This window comes from Pseudorca crassidens, chromosome 7, assembly GCF_039906515.1.
Source record: "Pseudorca crassidens isolate mPseCra1 chromosome 7, mPseCra1.hap1, whole genome shotgun sequence".
NCBI lineage: Eukaryota > Metazoa > Chordata > Mammalia > Artiodactyla > Delphinidae > Pseudorca > Pseudorca crassidens.
Genome location: NC_090302.1, coordinates 37,642,531 through 37,667,120, shown reverse-complemented (window position 1 = coordinate 37,667,120; position 24,590 = coordinate 37,642,531). Strand labels below are relative to the sequence as shown.

At 42.1% G+C, this 24,590-nt stretch overlaps 1 protein-coding gene and 1 long non-coding RNA gene across 5 annotated transcripts in view; both read right to left on the bottom strand.

Annotated features, from left to right (window-relative positions):
- The window catches only part of LOC137227734 (uncharacterized), a 140,344-nt gene that overhangs the window by 60,105 nt on the left and 55,649 nt on the right, over window positions 1-24,590 (bottom strand). The gene's annotated exons all lie outside the window — the stretch shown is intronic.
- Window positions 1,554-8,016, bottom strand: SPATA31F3 (SPATA31 subfamily F member 3). Its single transcript, XM_067744084.1, is given in 6 exon segments — window positions 1,554-2,712; window positions 5,295-5,809; window positions 6,731-6,791; window positions 7,336-7,381; window positions 7,517-7,521; window positions 7,878-8,016. Coding segments are annotated over 6 exon segments (1,227 nt in total). The 3' UTR covers window positions 1,554-2,251.

Below are 24,590 nucleotides of genomic sequence, written 5' to 3'. Positions count from 1 at the left end.
ACACGGGCCCTCAGTTGGCCACCAACTCCTAGGCCCTAATAGAAACTTGCCATGGTAACTTCCAGAATCTACCTCTACTTCTGCCTCCAGCTTTGGTTCTCCATACTACTCCTTCCACCCCACAGCCATGGTACCTTCCCAGATCCTCACTTACCCTTTTGAGTCTTTGCCCAAATTCTGTTACATGTGAGCGAAACCCTTCTTCTCCTAATACACAAAGTCTTACCTCATTAATGCTTCCTTCTTTCTACTAACCACCAGCAAAGTGTCTGTGCTTTTTCCAAGGCCATCTCATGAACTTGGACGTTCATTCCCATCCCCTCACCTCTACACCACTACATGGCTCCAGCAGTTCTCCCTGCATCATCAGTTTACCCCTCCTCGACTGCATCATTTCTGTCAACATCCAACATCTTATGTCTCTCATCTTTTAAAAGAAAAACAAACAAACAAACAAAAAAAAACCCTCTCTGGGTTCCACTTCCTCCTACAGCTCTAGCCCCATTTTTCTGCACCTCTGTGAAATAAACCTCCTTTGAAGGAATTGATTACACTTGCTATCACCACACTTGCTATCACCAATTGCTCTCCTCTCATTCTCTCTTGAATCCACTCCACTTCACCTCCATCACACGCGAGTCTGTTCTTCTCAAGGCCATGAGTGATCTCTGTGCTGCTAAATCTAGTGGTCAACTCCACACCCTCATCTTACTTGGCCAATTCACAACTTTTCATGCAATTGATCATTTTCTCCTTGCAATATGCCAGTATGCCACACTTTTCTGGATTTCCTCCTTCCTCCCTGGCTCCTGCTTTTCAGTCTCCTCTGCTTACTTGTTCCTCTTTTTCTTCCCAATTTCTTAACGTTGGAATGTCCCAGAGCCAAGTCCTTAGATCTCTCCTTCACTGATACTCATTCCTTTAGTAACCTTATCTGGTCCCACAATTATACATCCATCTCTCCATCTCTTTCTCTCTCTCTCCAGCCAGGACACTCCCTGAACACTATAAGGCTTCTGTGTTGAGAACAGACTGTTGGAGATATGGTCTCAGGAAGAAGCAGGAGATTGTGAAACTATTGTAGTATTAGTAGCAGCAGAGGAGGTAAGACAAGGTCATTTTCTGAATTTTGAAGGTAGAGACAACAGGATTTACTAATAGACCAGAAGCAGATTGTTAGAAGCAAAAGTCATGGCTGACACCAATATTTCTGGTCTGAACAACTGGCAAGAGAAAGGTGCCATTAACTGATGTGGGAGCAGGTTTGGTATGTGTGATTGGGTGGTGGTGGTGGTCTGGGGAATCAGTTCACTTTTGAAACAAATACTGGACATCCGAGTATATACACTCTTGATTAGACAATTTGGGCATATGAGACTGTCTACCCCATAAGATAATGATCTGCATGGAGGCAAGGCCTGTGTCTAGGTGACTGCTGTGTCTGGCATAGTTCCTGGCACACAGTAAGTACTCAAACATTTTAACTGTTGAATGCAAGATGCCTCTCGAAGTCATTTTTATTGTGACTCTTTGGAGACATTATCATCAACTGATTTTCATTCTAGGAGGCATTTATTCCATGCAGCTGAAAGGCAGTGGGGGGTCAAACAGGTAACAGGGCTACAGCAAGCTCCCAGATGGGTTACCCCTTAAAATCTAATCAATAACAACAGGGTGCAGAGAGGGGAGATTCTATCAATTGCTTCTGACATCGATCCTATTAGCTATGTGCCTTTGATAAACACAAAGCACCTCTTCAAGAATGAAGCACTGTTAACACTCCTCTAAAAACCTTCCCTCCGGATTGTGGGAATATATAAAAGTTATCAATGAATTGTGCCTGTGGGCCAAAAGTGCACTGGATTCTTGGCTACTACTTCTTGTACTACATCATGCACACTTTGCTCCTCTGGGGCCCAAAGACAACACGGGAAGCCATGACAGAAGTCAAGCCTGATCTTTACCTCCAATGCATCTTAGATGAGGGTCTTCCTTCTCTGCTCAAGTCCCTTTATCCACAATCCAGGGTGGAGCTGAAAGAGTTGTGTGGAACGCTGGCCCATTTGTAAAATGGGTTTAAGCTCCCATACCATATGGGAAGTACAATCTACCTCCTCTACTCTCTCCGTCACATATCACATTAAAAACAAAGAGGCACAAACAGGTGGTTCTTTGCTTAGAGGTACACAGTATATTTGGAGAGGGCCCTGCCTCACCTGCATATTAATGGAAATGATGATGACAGCCTTCTTCAGGAGGATGCAGAAGTTTGGGAACCTATGAACTCCTTTTTCCTGGACTGGGTATCCTTCTTGTATAGACAGGTGCCTTCTGCTGAGGTGAGAGTTGAGACATGGGATGGATTTTCTGGCTGAGTGGCACAAGTCAGCTGAGGACAGTGCTTGGAGCTGTTGCAGGAAAGGCGCAGGAACCAGGATTGGCTGGACTGAAGGGAGTGTCGCTGGAACTCATTGTCTAGGCACTGGAGGACATCAAAGAAGGCCACATCTTCCTCCTCCTTCTCTGACTGAGCTCCCTTCACAGGGCATTTGGTGGGAGGTGGTCTCTTCTCAACATTTTCTGTCTTGGTTTTGGCCACCTTCTCATCCTTAGAGAGGAGAATGGATTCCTTGTGCCCTTGACCTTTCACCTTTGGGTTAATCCAGTGTGTAAAATGCTTCATCTTATTTCCCAGTCCAGCTTCTGCAGCTTCTGTGAGGGTAGGGCTCTTGTGAATATGGGCTGTCTTTACCAGACCCTGCTCTTGGCCCTACAAAGTGTGGCCCTACAAATTTTGGCCCTGCAAAGCTTGGATCTGAAAAATGTGGCTCCTTTAAATGCTGGACTTGCAAAATGTGGGCCAGCAAGTTGGTCCTGTAAGATCTGGCCCTTTAAGCCCTGAACACTCCAGATCTGACATTCTCAGGAATCCTTGTTTGGGTGAGGTCATTCAACTTGCCCTAACAGCCTTACAGACTATTCTTATCTGGTCCTTTTGTCCCAAGGAATCCTGGAGGATGCTCTAGGAACTCAAGGTAAAGGGAGAAGCTGGTGAAGGTACTGACAGGGGGCACTAAGCTGACAGGATGGAGATGGTGGCTCTAAAGACCCAGACAGATCCTTGCTAGTCCCTACTCACTCAACACAACCATCCTGGCCAAACTAAAATTTTACCTGAGAAAGATCCTGGAGATACATTTGGGAAGTCAGGGGCTCTGGGGGTTCTACTTAGAAGTGTCCCTACTGGAACCTTGGCAGGGTAGATGTTCTCTCTGGTTGGAGAGAGCCTCGGCGCTGCACCCCCTTCTCTGTGATTCTCTGATGCTTTGAGTTTCCCTGGGTCCTCTGTTCTCCCTGCTGGTGCAGGGAGTTATTCTCACCTTTGCAGAGGCCTGGGGCTCAGGGATCTTCCAGGCAGGGGTTGTTCACACTGGCCTCCAGCTGAACACAAGCACCTGGGCCTCTGTTATGTCCCCACTGGGCTGTGAGATCCTGGAGGCCCATGGGAAGAACCATTAGGACTGCTCTGGAACTAGCTTGCTTTTGGTTCTGCTGCACTGCACAGGATTTATACACTGCTGCTTACATGAGATTGAGCCAGAGACTCTGTTGGGCCCCCAACAGGCCCAGGCACCATCTTTGTGATTGGAGATTGGCTAGTGATTGCCAGAGCCATGGCCTTGGAGAATGCCACAGTACAAAGGGCCCACAGTTCTGACAGGAAGGCCAAAACTTGTCTCCAGTTTCTCAAAGCCTCCCTGGGAGGGCACCTGGGTAGGTGCTAATCAAGGTGATCAGTAACAGCATCTGGTGAGGCTTACTGCTGCCGGTTAAGGCCTGTCAGTATTCAGGGTGTCACTTCCTAGTCCATGTAGGGACTGATGGCTGCCTCTATGTCTTAAGGGCTTACTTTCTGGGGTGCAAGGGAGCCGAGTTGCTGCCAGGGCCCCTGGAATTCTGCAGACCCAGTGATTTGAGTCCCAACCGCTGCAGATGTGGGCAGGGACAATCCCCTAGCAGATCCTCTCATATTTTTAGCCAATATGGCTCTACAACATCACCATGGCCTGGGAAGCAACTGTGGGCTGGCACTACTGGCCACAATAGATCAGAAGAGGCCACTATCCCCTCTGGCCTCTGGGTCTGCAGGCTAGGGGACACTCACCCTGGTCAGTGTGCTGCACTGGGGCAGGGGCTGCTGGTCAGCAGGGGATAGAAACAACTGGTTGGACTGCTGGATCTTCTGGGGCAGACCCCAGCAATAGTAAATCAAACAGCCAAATCAACCACTTCTGAAGGTGGAACTCCACCAGCTCAGGGCATGCTCCAGGAAAATACTACCTTGCTCTTGAGGACTGAAATGGGCTTCCCCAAACAGGTAGGCCCCTAAGTCTCAGGAGACAGGCTTCAGCATGTCTCAGGGCTTATGCTGTATGGTTCTATGCATCTACAGAGATCTCTGAGCAACAGCTGGCAAGCCCCACAGAAGCTGGAGCTGCCTTTGAAGTGAAGGTGCCACTGCAAGGCTTCACACTTGGCCAGAGTCAGAAATGGGACATTGACATAGGCTTGTCGATAGAAAGATGAAGAAGCCCAAATTCAGGTATGTGGGAAGAAGGTGGGTCTAACTGAGGTAAGAGGAAATTTTAGACAGTTTGGACATTAACGAATCACTGAAGAAAAAGAAACCAGGCTCCACTTTTGTGGCAAGATGTCTAGGGGTGGACCAGGGACTCAATGTGCATAAAAGAGGAACCATAGAAAGGCAGCTGTGTTCTGCTGCAGACAGGACACTGAGGCCTCAGCATGACCCCCAAGCAATGGACAGAGACACTTATAAACTAAAAGATGATAGAGGGTAGAGCCAGAGTCACAGAGTTTGGGATTTGTTTGCAGTGACATCTGCACTGGATCCATAGCGTATCCTTGAAAAACAGAAAGTTTGGGTGGACTTGCTTACCTCCCATGAACCCCAGGTCAGGGAGATAAAAGCCTATCTTTTCAACAGAGGCCTTAGAGGTAGCATTCATGATGAAAGAAATGGTAGTGTTCTCCCCCAGGCTTGGAAAATTTGGGGGCCGTGTGACATAAGTTGCCACAGGAATCTTGCACAGATCTTGGGAGCCCTCAGGTGTAGAGACGCATGCGTTTATATACACATACTTAAAGATACATCAGGGATTTGGGGACACAGGAACATGAGATGAAGGGAATGAAAGGTCATGGGGTATTTTAGGTTTGTGAGCTTTGGGTTCAGGGAAAGAAAGGGAATCAGATATTCAAGGGCTGCTGGCCTTATTTCTCTGGAACACATTCAGAGTTGCTCTTCTTCTTGTCTTGCTGGTTCACAGGAATCCTAGGCTCTTCAAGGCTTGAAGAAGACAGAGCTCCCACGTCCCAGGGTACCTCTGGCCCTTGACATTCCTGCCTTAGCTGCTGGTCGTCCGCCCAGTATTCGTGGATGCTGACTGCACTGGCAGACTTGGTGGTTGACTTAGTGGCTGACCTGGCAACTAACTGGGTTAAGGATTTCTGACTTGTTAGTTGTGACACTATGCGGGTTGCTGATGGAAGCGAAAGCTCTTTGGAGTGCAGGGAATCCTGACTCTGCTCAAAAGAGAGACTAGACGTGGACAAAACCTCTAGGCAAGAGAAGCCCTGCGATGTCCCCAAAGAAGTAGTGGTGGTCAGGGTGTTCTCACCCGATAGCAACTGCTGAATCTCCAGAGCCACAGCGTTGCAGGTTTGGCAGCAGGGATCTGCAAACAGCAGCTGCCGCACACTCCCCTCCTGAGGAAGCCAACCCTGGCTGGGAAGGGAAACATGGCAACCGTTTGTTACTGATGGAATGACATCTGCCTCTTTTCAAGGGTGTGGCCTGGAGATTGGCCTGTAAGCTCTGTGTTCTACCCCCAGGTTGTTTTTGCCACGGCTATGCTCTAGAACATTCAGCAGGTTAGGGCTAGCTAACCTGGGCAAAGTCTCAGACAACTGAAAGGAACGCAGGGCCTTGGGAGCCTGGGAGGTGGGTGAGTTCTCTGCTGACCTGTGCTGAGTAGCTGAACTAGGAGAAGGCAACCAGGCAGATGGGGGAGCCAATGGTTAGCTGATGGCGCAGCACCAGGAACATCACCAGATAGAACCTGGAGTCAGCCTCGTTTGGGGCTACGGAGGTCCTTGTGGGAACTCTGCATTCTGGGGATTACAGGGCATACACAACATCTCTTGGAAGACAATCCCTATTCTCTAGAGATCTTAAGAGGGGGACAATATGACAAGCTCCTGCCTGAGGGCTGTCCCAGGAACTGGCCTCCCTGAAGACAAAACCAGAGGAGGTATGTCAGCAGGGTCCAGGGGTCTGCCCTTGAAAGGGTCTAGCTGTAAAGAGAATATGAAAATGATGACTGATTTATGCACTTAATTAATTATCTATCCTCCTAACCTGTCTTGTGGTTGAGTGAAAACCCATGTAGTTTTAAATCCTGCACTAGTCAAATCCTGAATTCCAGGACCTTTGTGAGCCTAGTCCAGAGCAGAACTGCAGGACTCCTGTCTCCTGAGGCGTCTGATCCCACCCTCTCCTCTGGGAACCCCCAACCAGTGTCCAGGCTCCACTGTGTCTGGCTACGTCCCAGCCATTATGCTCCTCCCCAACCCTGCCACAGGCCAAGCGGAGAAATGATCACAGGCCAGGCTGGGAGTTGGGAGACTGCAAAGAGCAAGAGATCACCTTCTCATGACAGAGAGCAGCTCCCACAGCTTCTCAGCTTCTTCCCGGGAAAGTTTCCTAGCTGAGAAACCAGGAGACAGCGTTACATGGAACGGGAGAGGATTCAGGGAACATCCTACAGGAAGCTGGAGACCTTTGAATGACAGGAGACGGCAAACCCCAACAGCCAGTGCTCTGAGGCACGTCTGACTACAACTTAACCAGGTATGATGTGCTCTCCTGGACCTAATCTCCTTTGACCTTCACAACCACACTGTGAGTGAGACAGCATCATCATGCCCATTTTATGGATAACAAGACTGAGAGCTGAAGTGACGTCCACTGGGTCATAAAACTAGTAAATGACACAGTTAAGGACAGAGTCCTTACTTCCTCACTCCCCTACTTCCTCTTCACTCCCAGGGGGAAGGTGGGGAATTCTGGAACATTCCCAGGCTCTGATTTACCACCCAAAAAAGTCTTCTGGGAGAATCTGTCAACTTGGGGAAATTGGGCCTTCAGTGGTTAGAGCACCTGGTGCCTGGCACCAGGGGTCATTGAGGGACAGGGCTCATGGGAGCCTCACCCACAGTGGAGAGAAGTCAGAGCAGAGACTGTAACGTTACCTCTTGATGTTTTATCTTTAGCCCTTTGTTTGACTCTCCGGTGATGCTTAAAGGCAAAAGACAGTGTGAAGCTGGGGTGCTCTCTTCTTTTCATGTCTAAACTGAGACAAAACCTGCAAATATTTCCCAAGCTTTTTCTGTGTTCCAATTTTACACATTCTCCTACCTTTCTTTTTCCTACTCTACCTTTTTCACACCATCATTTCCTTTCTCTTATTTCTGATTCATTTTTAGGCTCTTCATACTCCATACCTCCACCCCCATTCCCTGAAGAAGTTCTGTGGAGAGATCAGGATAAGACAAGAGAAAGGGAGGAACGGTGGTACAGTAGCCGAAGGACCTTAGCCATCCAAGGCCCTAAATGTCCACCAACCAGAGGAATCACCCAAATATGAAGCTGTTCTGGGATCCAGTGAGGAAATTTATTCCATTAAAAAAAAAAACAGGGGTAAGGGGTTAAGGGTAACAAGAGACAGTGAGGGGATAAAACCTTGATCAAGGCTTAATTGGTTCAGTTGCGGTCATAGTGTTTCCCTACCAGCAGCAGCTCCTGTTAGGTCCCAATCTTAAATCTTGGTGATTCTTTCTCACTTGCCAAATAATTAATGGGATAATGATGATGGAACCATAAGTGTAAAGAGGATATGCAACATCCCACAGAATAAAGGTAGGCCTCAACATAATCTAAACCTCACTAGCCATCCCCCTTTCTAGGCTTCCTAGGCTTTCAGGGTCTTAGAACCTAATGCCTCCAAATTCTAGACCTATCGTCTCTGCCTCACAGAGCACAGAACCAGACCAGTAGACTGCATCAAAAAGCCCTCCTGTTTCCCGTCATGCATAGCATCACAGACCTTTATTTGTCTAGGAGAAACTCATGTGACACAGTGTAGAGCCTGAGCCTAAAGGTGCCAAGTCACAGGAAGCAAATACTCTTTCATGCTCTATTCTCTTTATCCTGTTGGCTCAGCCTTCTTCTTTCAGATAATAGTCTGGCATCTATCCCCAGATAACTGAGTCTTTATGTACACTGCATGCCCTAAAACAGAGACAGTGGCTACTGTCTCTCTTCCTCCTACTACAAAGGAACTCCATGAACTATAGCACCTGTACTGGGAAGATAACTAGAAAACACACAAGAGGACAGTGCACATATTGTCTTGTTAAGTCTTGGACAGTGAAGGTTTTGATGCCACAGGCAATAGGTAGTCAGTATCAAGAAGTTCAGGAAAAGAACAGTGATTAATGTGACAAGGAAAGGACATAGCTTCTGTTCTTTTAAATAACTTACTGAAGAGTTAAAGAAGGAGTCCTCCCAGTCTCATTCCCTAAGCTGAACAGTGTCAAAGGTACAAAAACATTTGAGTTATGTTACCTGCCTGCTCTCAAGACACTTAAAAACCTAGTTTCAAAGACAAGATTAATTCACAATCAAGAACCCACCTTATTAAGAGTTGAATCAAGAACCAGCCTTACTAGGAGTTGGGAAAGAGAGGTGTAGGGAGTTATTTAATGGGTACAAAGCTTCTGTATGGAATGATGAAAAGGTTCTGAAAATGGATGGTGGTGATGGTTGCACAGCACTGTGAATGTCCTTAATGTCAGGGACAAGTACTCTTAAAAGTGGTTAAAATAGTAAAGTTTATACTGAGTATATTTTACCACAATTTAAAAAACAAAAGGCCAAGAAAACCCAATTGTTAGCATGAGGGTTTTTTTTTGCTACCTATAAGGAAGAATATTCTGAAAATAATTTGGCAAAATAATGGATTAGTGAATGTTTTTTCCTAAATGTCCTTTTTTACAGAACAAAATAAATACAAAATAGATCCTTACATTTAAGATAATTTAAGAAGAGTCTCACCGTGAAGACGGGATGAATTTGAGCCATTTCAACATCTTTCCTGAACTTGTAAATTCCATAATACAGGAATGAGAAGACTTTTCCAACTAAAGAGCACTGAATGACAGGTTAACAATAATCAGTGAAAAAGCATCTTGCATCAGCTTTTTAGCAGTAGATCAAGATACGTACAAAGTGGCTTGAATCTTTTATTACTGGTGTTATTCCTACCAAACCAAGCTCCGGCTTCCTGCAGCTGCTGCCGGCCTCTATGCTGCTGCAAAGGTTCTCAGTCTCCCGTTAATCTGACCCAGTATGGCACTGCGTGGTACTTGGGGTCCTCCTTCCCTGGACTATGAATGTAGGTAATTAATAAACTTCATTCAGTCTTATAGGTCCAGTGTCAGATGTTGCTCGTTCGGCCATCCCCAGAACCCCAGGGTTACCAATGGGATGAAGAGGAGGTGCATAGGACACCATATCTCCTACACAACCAGCTCCTGCTTCCTGCAGCTACTGCTGCAACACTGCTTAGTCTCCCATTAGCCTGACCTCTTGGCCCCAGACAAAATCACCAAATTTGGCAACACTGGCACCAGCTCCAACGAGTATACTATTTACTTAACAGATAATCCACAGCCACTGTCATCCCACTAAACTGTTAAAACCATATGCTGCAAACTGCTCTATAGCAACTTACCCACCCTTGCTCCTCTGTCTCAGAGCCGAGGTAGAGTCAAATGACAATCTTATGCCTTTCTGCAGAGTAGACTTTTAGTATTGGTTTATTTATTGATTTGGTACCCACTGACAGAGGGTGCTTGTGTGGATAGGACAGTGGGATCAGCGTCTTCCTAAACAAGGGCACATTCATGTAATGAACACACTATCGTTTTTCTTTTTTTAATGGATCATTTCCTTTTTCTTTAATTTATTTATTTAATCTATTTATTTTTGGCTGCGTTGGGTCTTCGTTGCAGTGAGCAGGCCCCTCATTGCGGTGGCTTCTCTTGTTGCAGAACACGGGCTCTAGACGCGCGGGCTTCAGTAGTTGTGGCATGCGGGCTCAGTAGTTGTGGCTCGTGGGCTCTAGAGCACAGTCTCAGTAGCTGTTGCACACGGGCTTAGTTGCTCCGTGGCATGTGGGATCTTCCCGGACCAGGGATCAAACCTGTGTCCCCTGCATTGGCAGGCGGATTCTTAACCACTACACCACCAGGGAAGTCCACACACTGTCTTTTTTTTTTTTTAAACGTCTTTATTGGAGTATAAGTGCTTTACAATGGTGTGTTAGTTTCTGCTGTATAACAAAGTGAATCAGCTATACGTATACATATATCCCCATATCCCCTCCCTCTTGCATCTCCCTCCCACCCTCCTTATCCCTCTCCTGTAGGTGGACACAAAGCACCGAGCTGATCTCCCTGTGCGGCTGCTTCCCACTAGCTACTTTACATTTGGTAGTGTATATATATGTCCATGCCGCTCTCTCACTTCGTCCCAGCTTACCCTTCCCTCTCCGTCCCAGCTTACCCTTCCCTCTCCCCGTGTCCTCAAGTCCATTCTCTATGTCTGCATCTTTATTCCTGTCCTGCCCCTAGGTTCTTCAGAACCAGTTTTTTTTTGTTTTTAGATTCCATATATATGTGTTAGCATACGGTATTTGTTTTTCTCTGACTTCCTTCACTCTGTATGATAGTCTCTAGGTCCATCCACCTCACTACAGATAACTCAATTTAGTTTCTTTTTATGGATGAGTAATATTCCATTGTATATATGTGCCACATCTTCTTTATCCATTCATCTGTCGATGGACACTTTAGGTTGCTTCCATGTCCTGGCTATTGTAAATAGTGCTGCAGTGAACATTGTGGTACATGACTCTTTTTGAATTATGGTTTTCTCAGGGTATATGCCCAGTAGTGGGATTGCTGGGCCAGTAGTGGGATTGCTGGGCCGTATGGTAGTTCTATTTTTAGTTTTTTAAGGAACCTCCATACTGCCCTCCATAGTGGCTGTATCAATTTACATTCCCACCAACAGTCAAGAGGGTTCCCTTTTCTCCACACCCTCTCCAGCATCTACTGTTTGTAGATTTTTTGATGATGGCCACTGTTGCTTTTAATGATGTGGGCATGGACCTTCAGCTTTGCCCTTCCTGCCTCATGGTTTATCGTGAACGGCAAACAAGGGAGATGAAGTACATCAAAGGCCTCTGTGGACTCTGGAGGGCTACACAACTGTAAAGGATTCAGATTCGTCTGTTTCTAGAAAACTTGCTAAAGCTGGACCCCGCTTGCATGATAATGCTACAGTGCCACAATTACTGTAATAGTAGAATTTCTTCAGGAAACTGTTCATGATTACTGATTCATATGCACCATGGGTCATATCACTGCCCGATAAAGAAAAATCCTGACAGGACACTGATGTGATTTTGTCCCTCCACACAAGCCTTACTTAGGAGTTTTGCTGTGTCTCATTCTCAGAAAACACTAGTGAATACCTTAGATGTCTCGGGTGATGGGGACAGAGGCATAGCTGCTTCCATTCAGAAGCAACATTTTTTATATGCTAGCATTTTTATTAATGCCCAAGAGTTGGACAGGAAGAGTTGGACACACCCCAGAGTAGTATCTGCAAGACCACCAGCGCTTCACAGCAGGTTACTACGCTACACAGAAGTGTAGCAAGCAGCTAGAGGCACTAGAGGGCAGCACTTGCCCACCCAATGAGTCCCGAGGACTCCGTTTCAGGAACTTTAAAAGGCCATCTGTTCCAGTGGCTCTCAATCCTGGCCTTACATCACAATCACTGGGAAGCTTGTGAAAATATACATTTCCTGGCCTCACCCCAGACTTAATGAATCAGAATCTCTAGGGGCACAGTCTTTCAATCTATGTATTAAATAAGTGTCAAAAATAATCCTCAAGCAATAGAGCACTGGGCTTTGGGGTGTGTATTGGGGAGCAAATGGCCTCCAAAGAGCAACAATTCTTCCTCCCACCCAAGTTTTACTGAGATATAATTGGCACATAACATTGTATTAGTTTAAGGGGAACAACATAATAATTTGATGTATGTAGGGATTGTGAAATGGTTACCACAATAAGTTTAGTTAACATCCATCACCTTAGAGTTATAATTTTTTTCTTATAATAAGAACTTTTAAGATCTACTCTTTCAGCAACTTTCAAATATATTAACTACAGTCACCAGGCTATACATTAGACCCCCAGAACTTATTAATCTTATAACTGGCATTTTGTCCCTTTTGATCACCTTCATCCATTTCTCCCATCCCCACTCCCTGACACTGGCAACCACCAATCTGTTCTCTGTTTGAATGAGTTTGGTGTTTTTTTTAGATTCCATATATAAGTGAGATCACATAATATTTGTCTTTCTCTATCTGACTTACTTCACTTAGCATAATGCTGTCAAGGTCCATCCGTGTTGTTGCAAATGGTAGGATTTCCTTCTTTTTTATGGCTGAAAAATATTCCATGATATCATCTTCTTTATCCATTCATCTGTCAATGGACGCTTAGGTTGTTTCCATGTCTTAGCTATTATAAATAATGCTGCAATGAGCATGCGTGTACAGATATCTCTTGGAGATAGTGATATCACTTCCTTCAGATATATAACCAGAAGTGGGATTGCTGGATGAAATTTGAAGCAACTATCTGCGGATGATGTTATAAAAAAAAAAATTCTCCTATAATAGGTAAGTTTGGCCATCTCTGGCAATGACCTAACTTAGACAGTGATCTGTAAATGGAAGTTAAGAATTCAGGAACACATGGAAGAAAGGAGAATTGACCCTGACTGAGAAAAAGTACTATGTGGCAGGCCCTTTACACACATCACCTCATTCAGTCCTTACCCTCAGCCAGACCCAGGTACTGTTATCTCATGTTATATAGGAGGAAACTGAATCACCTGTAAGTAAAGTAACACTAGCCTGAGGTCACGTAGCAACTTAGTGATGGATAAAAAGTTTGTTTCTAAACTCCACTAAGCCTTGCAACCTTCAATTCAATCAAGTTGAGAGGAAATGGACATAACATATGATTATAAGATGTTTGAAACTGCAGACTACTCACATGTCCAGTTGTTTTTGAAAAGAAGGGCCACAGTAATAAAAGGACTCTAAAACAGGAGCGAAAGAGCAAGGCTGGGTCCAAAGGTGTCCAATGTCGTCCAGGTTATACCTACTTCTCATCAGGTATGTCCCCCAGGGGCAACAGCCCAGTGACATTAGCATCTGAGACTGTCCCATTCCCACGCCTGGCTTGATTACAGGCTCATCAAGTGCCTTCTGACTAGAATGTAACTTACAGTGTAAATGGACCTATACGAAGAGAATGACCTGACTAGCATGTAGGAGTATTCCAGGTCCCTCAGGATTATATTTCTCAGTATAAATTCATAAATTAGCATGATGATTTTATGACTCAGCCTCCTTTCAGTTTAATTTCAGTTGGTAATTCAGTTTAAATACAGTTGGTTTCTTCAGGAAACCAACTGGCTCAGAGAACCTTGACAACATGTAGTCTTTCTACTTGCACAGCTGAGGAACACTGACTCCTAGTTCTCCCTCCTTTCCATTCCTCCTAGTTAGTCTCCACTCTCCTGACCAGTTGCAGAGGCAGGGAGGGCAATTCTAAACACGAGGCTGCTGCAAAGACCACAATCCCCGGCCTCCCGCAGAGGAGAGCAGCACCACTATTTCTCAGTCTGAGCTACCTTCCTCTGTGTGCCTCAGTTTTCTCCCATTAGTACAGAGTAGTATCTATCAAAGGCTATTTATTGAATAAAGCATTTGGGTGGGGGGGAGAGTAATAAATGTTATCCATAAGTGAATTCCGATAACTTAAAAGTAGGAAGTAACAGTTAGTTATACAGAAACACTCAAAATATCTCAGAATGTGCCTGGTACAGTAAACTACTATATAAATCTCCTCTAAAGAGGAGAGAGGTTATTTTTGGCTGAAGTGATCTGGGAAAGCTCCATGTTGTAGAAAATGGCATTTAAACTGGTGCTTGAAGCAGACAGAGGATTTTAATACGTGGAATTGGAAGAGGGTGATCCACATGCAGGAGTCAGCATGGATAAAGCGGCTGGTGCCTCTGTGTAATGATATGTGGAAATAACAGAAGGGTTCCTGAAATATTTATTTTACTATGGGTACATTTTATTTTGTATATATTCCATCTCAATGAAGTGAGGTTTAGATTTCTTTTTGTCTTTGTGTGAAAACTGAGGTAGTGGATATCTCCTTGTGGGTGTGTTTTTCTGCATCATGTGGACATGAACTGTGTAGATGGGTCTCCTGAATCTGACCATACGTGTTTCTAGGTATAAATTCTGCGTGGGTGCATTTCTCTACAGACTTTTTGATCTTTGTGGGTGTGTGCACATGCAGTCCTGAGGGAATGGGAAGGAAAGAGAGAGGAAGGAGTAGAGGTGAGAAGGAGAAGAAAGAGAGGAAAGGGAGTGAGAAGCTGTTGAGCTGAACCTCTGTCCAAAGCCCAAATGTGAAACTCCTACACATCATTAGTATTTTAAGTAGTTGATAACTGATCATCCTATCGAGCTTGGAAGTTCTTTTTCTAATAATAAAACATTCATTGGTAAAAGGCTAGTGTTTCAAACTGCTATGTTTTACCCATCACATTCTATGTCTTTTCATTTGTCCTTCCTTTCACCCAATTTAGTCCTCTTTTTGGATTTTTTTTTTCGTTTGGTGTCTTATTTTCTTATCCTCCCAGACCTATTAATTTCTTTATTGGAATTTTGTCTTTCTGTAAGTTTTTCCTTTCTCTTCTCACTTATGGAGCTAATACCATACCCCACCCATACCCCAGAAAACAAATGTTTTTAAATTGCGAAACGGGTACTTCTTGTAAAGATATTTTAGGCTCAATCTTAGGCGTTTATCTTCACTGCCATGGTGGATTCAACAGATTTTAATTGGGTGCTTTGGTCTATGTTAAAGGCATTGTTCTAGTTACTGAAGAAACAGAGAAAAATGCCTAGAATAGTCAACCAATTATGTTAATGATCATCTTTAACTAAAGTAACAAGCTTTTCTTTTCTCCAGACATAGGAGAAAACTAGAAGACAGAAAAGCAAGAGTGATTTAGCTAGTATTTCCATAGGCATCTACTACATATCATCTTAAGAAAACTGAGGTAGCAAATAATCATCCAGTGAATTTGCATATTTTTACATATTTGTTAATATACTGCCATTCCAAGAAATGAGAGTAAATCAAAATTATATTTAGTGGGCTTCCCTGGTGGCGCAGTGGTTGAGAGTCCGCCTGCTGATGCGGGGGACATGGGTTCGTGCCCCGGTCCGGGAAGATCCCACATGCCACGGAGCGGCTGGGCCCGCAAGCCATGGCCGCTGAGCCTGCGTGTCCGGAGCCTGTGCTCCGCAACGGGAGAGGCCACAACAGTGAGAGGCCCGCGTACCGCAAAAGAAAAAAAAAAAAAAATTATATTTAGTGAGCAGTATTTTTGCATCTGTTTCTTAGAAATAGTTCAGGTATCCAAAGATGGTCTTTTAATTAACTTAATCATTTGTTTAATGATTAAGCTCTTAAGGTTAAAGATCTGGAAATATAATTTTAGCTAATATATCCTTATGAGTTCTAGAATTGTAAGGATTTCATAATAATTTCAGAAAAATGACTTGAAAATTGCTCAAACTTAATAAAAGTCATAAATTTACAAATTCAAAATGTTCAGTGAGCTCCGAACAGGGCAAATTAAAAGAAAACCATGCCCAGACACATCATAATCAAGTTTCTTAAAACCAAAGATAAAGAAATCTTGAAAAAAACAAGAGAAAAATACTACATTACACAGAAGACTCAAATCAATAAAATTAGAAATAAAAAAGGAGAAGTTACAACTGACATCACAGAAATACAAAGGATCATAAGAGAGTACTACAAGCCAATATGCCAATAAAATGGACAACCTGGAAGAAATGGACAAATTCTTAGAAAAGTACAACCTTCCAAGACTGAACCAGGAAGAAATAGAAAATATGAACAGACAAATCACAAGTAATGAAATTGAAACTGTGATTAAAAATCTTCCAACAAACAAAAATCCAGGACCAGATGTCTTCACAGGTGAATTGTATCAAAGATTAGGGAGGAGCTAACACCTATCCTTCTCAAACTCTTCCAAAATATCACAGAGGATTGAATACTCCCCAACTGATTCTAAGAGGCCACCATCACCCCAATACCAAAACCAGACAAAGATATCACAAAGAAAGAAAATTACAGGCCAATACCACTGATGAACATAGACACAAAAATCCTCAACAAAATACTAGCAAACAGAATCCAACAATACATTAAAAGAATCATGCACTATGATCAAGTGGGATTTATCCCAGGGATGCAAGTATTCTTCAGTATATGCAAATCAATCAGTGTGATACACCATATTAACAAACTGAAGAATAAAAACCATATGATCATCTCAATAGATGCAGAAAAAGCTTTTGACAAAATTCAACACCGTTTACGATAAAAACTCTCCAGAAAGTGGGCATAGAGGGAAACCTACCTCAACATAATAAAGGCCATATATGACAAACCCACAGGAAACATTATTCTCAATGGTGAAAAACTGAAAGCATTTCCTCTAAGATGAGGAACAAGACAAGGGTGTCCACTCTCGCCACTATTATGCAACATAGTTTTGGAAGTCCTAGCCATGGCAATCAGAGAAGAAAATGAAATAAAAGGAATATAAATTGGAAAAAAAGAAGTAAAACTGTCACTGTTTGCAGATGACATGATACTATACAAAGAAAATCCTAAAGGGACTTCATTGGCCGCACAGTGGTTAAGAACCCACCTGCCAATGCAGGGGACATGGGTTCGATCCCTGGTCCGGCAAGACCCCACATGCCACGGAGCAGCAAAGCCCGTGTGCCACAACTACTGAAGCCTGCATGCCACAACTACTGAAGCCTGTGTGCTCTAGGGCCCACATGCTGCAACTACTGAAGCCTGAGCACCTAGAGCCTATGCTCCGCAACAAGAGAAGCCACCACAATGAGAAGCCTGCTCACCGCAATGAAGAGTAGCCCCCGGGCTTCCCTGGTGGCACAGTGGTTGAGAATCTGCCTGCTAATGCGGGGGCCACGGGTTCGAGCCATGGTCTGGGAGGATCCCACATGCCGCGGAGCAACTAGGCCCATGAGCCACAACTACTCAGCCTGTGCGTCTGGAGCCTGTGCTCCGCAAAAAAGAGAGGCCGCGATAGTGAGAAGCCCACGCACTGCGATGAAGAGTGGCCCCCGCTTGCCACAACTAGAGAAAGCCCTCGCACAGAAACGACGACCCAACACAGCAAATATAAATAAATTAATTAATAAACTCCTACCCCCAACATCTTTTTTTAAAAAAAAAAAAAGAGTAGCCCCCGCTCGCAGCAACTAGAGAAAACGTGCGCACAGAAATGAAGACCCAATGCAGCCAAAAAATAAATTAAAAAAAAAAATCCTGAAGATGCCACCAGAAAACTACTAGAACTAATCAATGAATTAAGTAAAGTTGCAGGATACAAAATTAATACAGAGAAATCTCTTGCATTCCTATACACTAACAACGAAAGATTAGAAAGCGAAATTAAGGAAACAATCCCATTTACCACTGCAACAAAAAAACATAAAATACCTAGGAATAAACCTACCTAAGGAGGCAAAAGACCTGTACACAGAAAACTATAAGATACTAATGAAAGAAATCAAAGATGACACAAACAGATGGAGAGACATACCATGTTCTTGGATTGGAAGAATCAATACTGTGAAAATGACTATACTACCCAAAGCAATCTACAGATTCAATGCAATTCCTATCAAATTACCAATGGCATTTTTCACAGAACTAGATCAGAAATTTTTACAATTTATATGGAAACACAAAAGAACCCAAATAGCCAAAGCGATCTTGAGAAAGAAAAACAGAGCTAGAGGAATCAGGCTCCCTGACTTCAGACTATACTACAAAGCTACAGTAATCAAAACAGTATGGTACTGGCACAAAAACAGAAATATAGACCAATGGAACAGCATAGAAAGCCCAGAGATAAACCCACACACATATGGTCACCTTAGTTTTGATAAAGGAGGAAAGAATATACAATGGAGAAAAGACAGCCTCTTCAATAAGTGGTGCTGGGAAAACTGGACACCTATAGGTAAAAGAATGAAATTAGAACACTCCCTAACACCAGACACAAAAATAAACTTAAAATGGATTAAAGACCTAAATTTAAGATCAAACAGTATAAAACTCTTAAGAGGAAAACATAGACAGAACACTCTGACATAAATCGCAGCAAGATCTTTTCTGACCCACCTCCTAGAATAATGAAAATTAAAACAAAAATAAACAAATGGAACCTAATGAAACGTAAAACCTTTTGCACAGCAAAGGAAACCATAAACAAGACAAAAAGACAACCCTCAGAATGGGAGAAAGTATTTGCAAATGAAGCAACTGACAAAGGATTAATCTCCAAAATATACAAGCAGCTCATGCAGCTCAATATCAAAAAAACAAACAACCCAATCCAAAAATGGGTGGAAGACCTAAATAGACATTTCTCCAAAGGAGACATATAGATGGCCAACAAACATGAAAGGATGCTCAACATCACTAATTATTAGAGAAATGCAAATCAAAACTACAATGAGATATCACCTCACCCTGGTCAGAATGGCCATCACCAAAAAATCTAGAAACAATAAATGCTGGAGAGGGTGTGGAGAAAAGGGAACCCTCTTACACTGTTGGTGGGAATGTAAACTGATACAGCCACTATGGAAAACAGTATGGAGCTTCCTTAAAAAACTAAAAGTAGAACTACCATATGACCCAGCAATCCCACTACTGGGCATATACCCTGAGAAAACCATAATTCAAAAAGACACATGCACCCCAGTGTTCATTGCAGCACCATTTACAATAGCCAGGTCATGGAAGCAACCTAAATGTCCATCAACAGATGAATGGATAAAGAAGATGTGGCACATATATACAATGGAATATTACTCAGCCATAAAAAGGAACAAAATTGGGTCATTTGTAGAGACGTGGATGGACCTACAGAGTCATACAGAGTGAAGTAAGTCAGAAAAACAGATATCATATAGTAACATGTATACGTGGAATCTAGAAAAATGGTACAGATGACCTTATTTGCAATGCAGAAATAGAGACAAGACGTAGAGACAAATGTATGGATATCAAGGGGGAAAGGGGTGGGGTGGGAGGAATTTGGAGATTGGGACTGACACATATACACTACTGATACTATGCATAAAGTAGACAACTGAGGGGAACATACTGTATAGCACAGGGAACTCTACTTAAGGCACTGTGGTGTCTTAAATGGGAGGGAAATCCAAAAGGGAGGGGATATATGTACATGTATGGCTGATTCATTTTGCTGTGCAACAGAAGCTAACACAACATTGCAAAACAGCTATACTCCAATAAAAATTAACTAAAAAAAAAAAAAAGAAAAATACTACGTTACAGTTTGAATGACTGAATTTCTCATCAAAAACCATATAGGGGGTTTCCCTGCTGGCGCAGTGGTTGAGAGTCCGCCTACTGATGCAGGGGACATGGGTTCGTGCCCCAGTCTGGGAAGAACCCACATGCCGCAGAGCAGTTAGGCCCGTGAGCCATGGCCACTGAGCCTGCGCGTCCGCAGCCTGTGCTCTGCAACGGGAGAGGCCACAACAGTGAGAGGCCCAAGTACCACAAAAAAAAATACATATATATATATATATATATATATATATATGCCAGAAGACAGTGTAACAACATCTTTAAAGTGTTAAAATTCCACAATGTTATAGCCAGCTAAAATGTCCTTCAAAAATGAAGATGAACTAACATGCACCCAAGTGTTCAAACTGCCAAGATATGGAAGCAACGTGTCAATCAACAGATGACTAGATAAAGATGTGGTATATATATACAATGGAATACTACTCAGCCATAAAAAAGAATGAAATTTTGCCATTTGCAACATGGATGGACTTAGAGGGTACTTATGCTAAGTGAAATAAGTCAGACAGAGAAAGGCAAATACTGTATGGTATCACTTATATGTGGAATCTAAAAAATAAAACAAACCAGTGAATATAACAAAAACGAAAGAGACTCACAATATAGAGAGCAAACTAGTGGTTACCAGTGGGGAGAGGGAAGTGGGGAGGGGCAAGATAGGGATAGCAGGTTAAGAAGTACAAACTATTATGTATCAAATCAGGGACTTCCCTGGTGGTGCAGTGGTTAAGAATCTGCCTGCCAATGTAGGCGACATGGGTTTGAGCCCTGGTCCGGGAAGATCCCACATGTCACGGAGCAACTAAGCCCATGCACCACAACTACTGAGGCTGCACTCTAAAGCCCACGTGCCACAACTTCTGAAGCCGCACACCTAGAGCCCGTGCTCCACAACAAAGAGAAGCCACCGCGATGAGAAGCCCGCGCACTGTAACGAAGAGTAGCCCCCGCTCACTACAACTAGAGAAAGCCCGCGCGCAGCAACGAAGACCCAACGCAGCCAAAAATAAATAAAGTTTTAAAAAAATTAAAATAAAATAAAATAAATAAGCTACAAGGATATATTATACAAACACAGAGGGAATATAGCTAATATTTTACAATAACTATAAATGGAGTATAACCTTAAAAAATTGTAAATCACTAAAAAAAATTATAAATCAAAAAAAAAAATTATAAATCACTATGTTGTACACCTGTAACTTATATAATATTGTACCTCAACTATGTCTTAATTTTAAAAGTTTTTTAAAATTAAGATGAACTAGAAACATTCTCATAAGAAAGAAAACTAACAGAATCTGTCACCAGTAGACCTGCTCTAAAAGATATTCTACAGGAAGTTCTTCAGGCCTAAGAGACATGATCCCAGAAGGAAAGTTGAAACTTCAGGAATTAAGGAAGAACAAAAGAAAGTGTAAATATCAGGATAAACAGACAATTTTTCTACTCTTAAGTACTTTAATATATGTATGAATGTTGAAACCAACAATTACAACATTGTATTTATAGATGTAATACATAAGACACTGATAAAGGGACATGATAAAGGGAGCTTTGTGGTTGTAAGGCTCCTGTGTTTCACTCGAAGTGATATTAAATTTAAATAGACTGTGAGAGCTGGGTATGTATTATATATTATAATCACTGGAACGACCACTAAAAATGATGCAAAACTACATGGCCAACAGCCAGTAAATAAGTTAAAACAGAATATTAGTAAATATGCAAAAATTCCAATAGAAGCCAGGAAAGAGGAGCAAGAAACAAAGAAGACAAACAGGAAAATAATAAAATGTACAACTAAGTCTAACCATTTCAATTATCACAGTAAATATAAATGGTCTATATATATCAATTAAAACAAAGAAATTCTCACATTCAATTTTAAAAGACGGAACTATATAACAATATGCTGCTTTCAAGAAACCTACTAGATAGATAGATAGATAGATAGATAGATAGATAGATAGATAGGTAGATAGATAATGCAAACACTAATCAGAAAAAAAGCTGGATTGGCTCTTTCAATGTCAGAAAAAGCAGACCTCAGAACAAGGAAAATTACCAGCAGTAAAGAGGAAACTTTTATAGTGAAGAATTGGACAACTACCCAAGAAGAGAACAATTTTAAATGTATATGCTCCTAAGAACCCAGAGCTCCAGAATACATGAAGCAAAAACTGATAGAAAAGAGATAGAGACAAATCCACAAGTATACCTGGACATTTAAATACCCTTCTCTCTGTAACAGGTTGACCAAAAATTAGCAAGGATATAGAAGACCTGAACAATACTATCAACCAACTTGACCATGTTGACATTTATAGAGCACGGCACCCAACAGGAGCAGAATACACATTCATTTCAAGTGCACATGGAGTATTCATCAAGATAAGCCATATTCTGGGCCGTAAAACAAACCTTAACAATTTTTTAAAAACTAAAATTGTACAAAGTATATTGTCTGATCATAAAATAATTAAACTGCAAGTCATTATTTAATGACTAGAAAGATTTCTGGAAAATCCCCAAATATTTGGAAATTACAAAACGCTGATGGAAAAAAATTGCTGATGAAAAAAATCAGAGAAGACCCAAATAAACAAAGAGACCTATTAAGTTTAAAGACTGGAAAATTTAATTTAGTTAATGTTTCAACTTTCCCCAAACTGATCTGTACATTCCCAGCAGGATTTCTTATAGATTTATACGGAAAAGCAAAGAAAGTAGAATACCCAAAACAACTGAAGAAAAGAAAAGTAAAGTGGAGGACTCCCATTACCTGATTTCAAGGCTTACTACAGTAACCAACACAGTGTGGTACTAGAGAAAAGAGAGACACAAAAGTCAATGGAACAGAATAGAGCAGGGATTGGCAAACTGTGACCTGTGGGCCAAATGTGACCGACAGCCTATTTTGAAAATAAAGTTTTATGGAACATAGTCATGCTCATTCGTTTACATGTTGTCTATAGTTGCTTTCATGCTACAATAACTGAGCTGAGTAGTTGCAACAGAGACCATCTGACCTGCAAAGCCTAAACTATTTAATATCTGGCCCTTTAGGGAAAAAATAATAGTCAATTCCTAAAACAGGGAGCCCAGAAATAGATCCAACACATAAATGGACAAATGATTTTTGATCAAAGTGGAAAGCCAAATCAATGGAGAAATGATAAGTCTTTTCAACAAATGGTGCCAGAATAATTGTGCATCCATTTGCACCCCCCTCACAATAAAGACCAACTGATTCTTGACTTATACCTCACACACTCCAAATTAACTCAAGATTGATCACAGACCTAAAGGCAATGTATAATACTAAAACTCTTAGAAGAAAACACAAGAGAACCTTTGTGATTTTGAGCTAGGAACAGAGTTTTTAAATATACTATCCAAGCAAGATTCATAAAAGATCACACTGATAAATTGTACTTCATCAAAATTCTGAACTTCTGCTCTTTGGAAGATACTGTTAAGAGAATGAAAAGACAAGCCACAAATTGGGAGAAAATATTTGCAAATCAGATATTTGACAAAGGACTTTATCCAAAATATATAAAAAACTCTCAAAACTCCACAGTAATAAAAGAAACAACCCAATTTTAAAATGGGCAAAAGAAGATATACAGATGGCAAATAAGCACATGAAAGATGCCCCACATCACATGTCATCAAGGAAATACAAAATAAAACAATGAGGATGGACCTAGAGTCTGTCATACATGGTGAAGTAAGTCAGAAAGAGAAAAACAAATACCATATGCTAACACATATATATGGAATCTAAAAAAAAAAATGGTTCTGATGAACCTAGTGGCAGGACAGGAATGAAGACGAAGATGTAGAGAATGGACTTGAGGACACGGGGAAGGGGAAGGGTAAACTGAGACGAAGTGAGAGAATAGCATTGACATATATACACTACCAAATGTAAAATAGATAGCTAGTGGGAAGCAGCTGCATAGCACAGGGAGATCAGCTCGGTGCTTTGTGTTCACCTAGAGTGGTGGGATAGGGAGAGTGGGAGGGAGACGCAAGAGGGAGGGGATATGGGGATATATGTGTACATATAGCTGATTTACTTTGTTATACAGCAGAAACTAACACGACAGTGTAAAGCAATTATACTCCAATAAAGATGTTAAAATTAAAAACAAAAACAAAAAACAATGAGATACCACTAAACACCTATTAAAATGGCCAAAATCCAGAACACTGACAACACCAAATACTGGCAAGGATGTAGAGGAACAGGAAATTATCTGTAATGTTTTGTAATGGACAAAAGCCTTGAACAGACAGTTAACCAAAGAAAGATACACAGATGACAAATCAGCACGTAAAAAGATGTTCAATATTATTAGTCATTAGGGGAATGCAAATTAAAGCCACAATGAGATACTATTATAAACCTAATAGAATGCCTAAAATCCAAACCAAAACAACAACAAAAAACTGATGTTATCAAGTGCCAATCAGGATGTAGAACAATTGGAACTCTTATTCTCATACATTGCTGGTGGAAATGCAAAATGGTACAGCTACTTTGGAAAATATTTTAGCAGTTTCTTATAAATTTAACAGACTTACCATACAGCCCAGTTATCCTAGTCCCAGGTATTTACCTAAGTGAAATGAAAGCCTCTGATGACACAAAAACCTGTATGTGCATTTTTCTCATTTTCCTCTCATTTTCAGCCTTGATCCTGCCACCAAATGTCTCAACTGCTTTTGGCTTCTCAGCTTGACTCTCAGTTTTTCTTACAAACTTTCCTTAT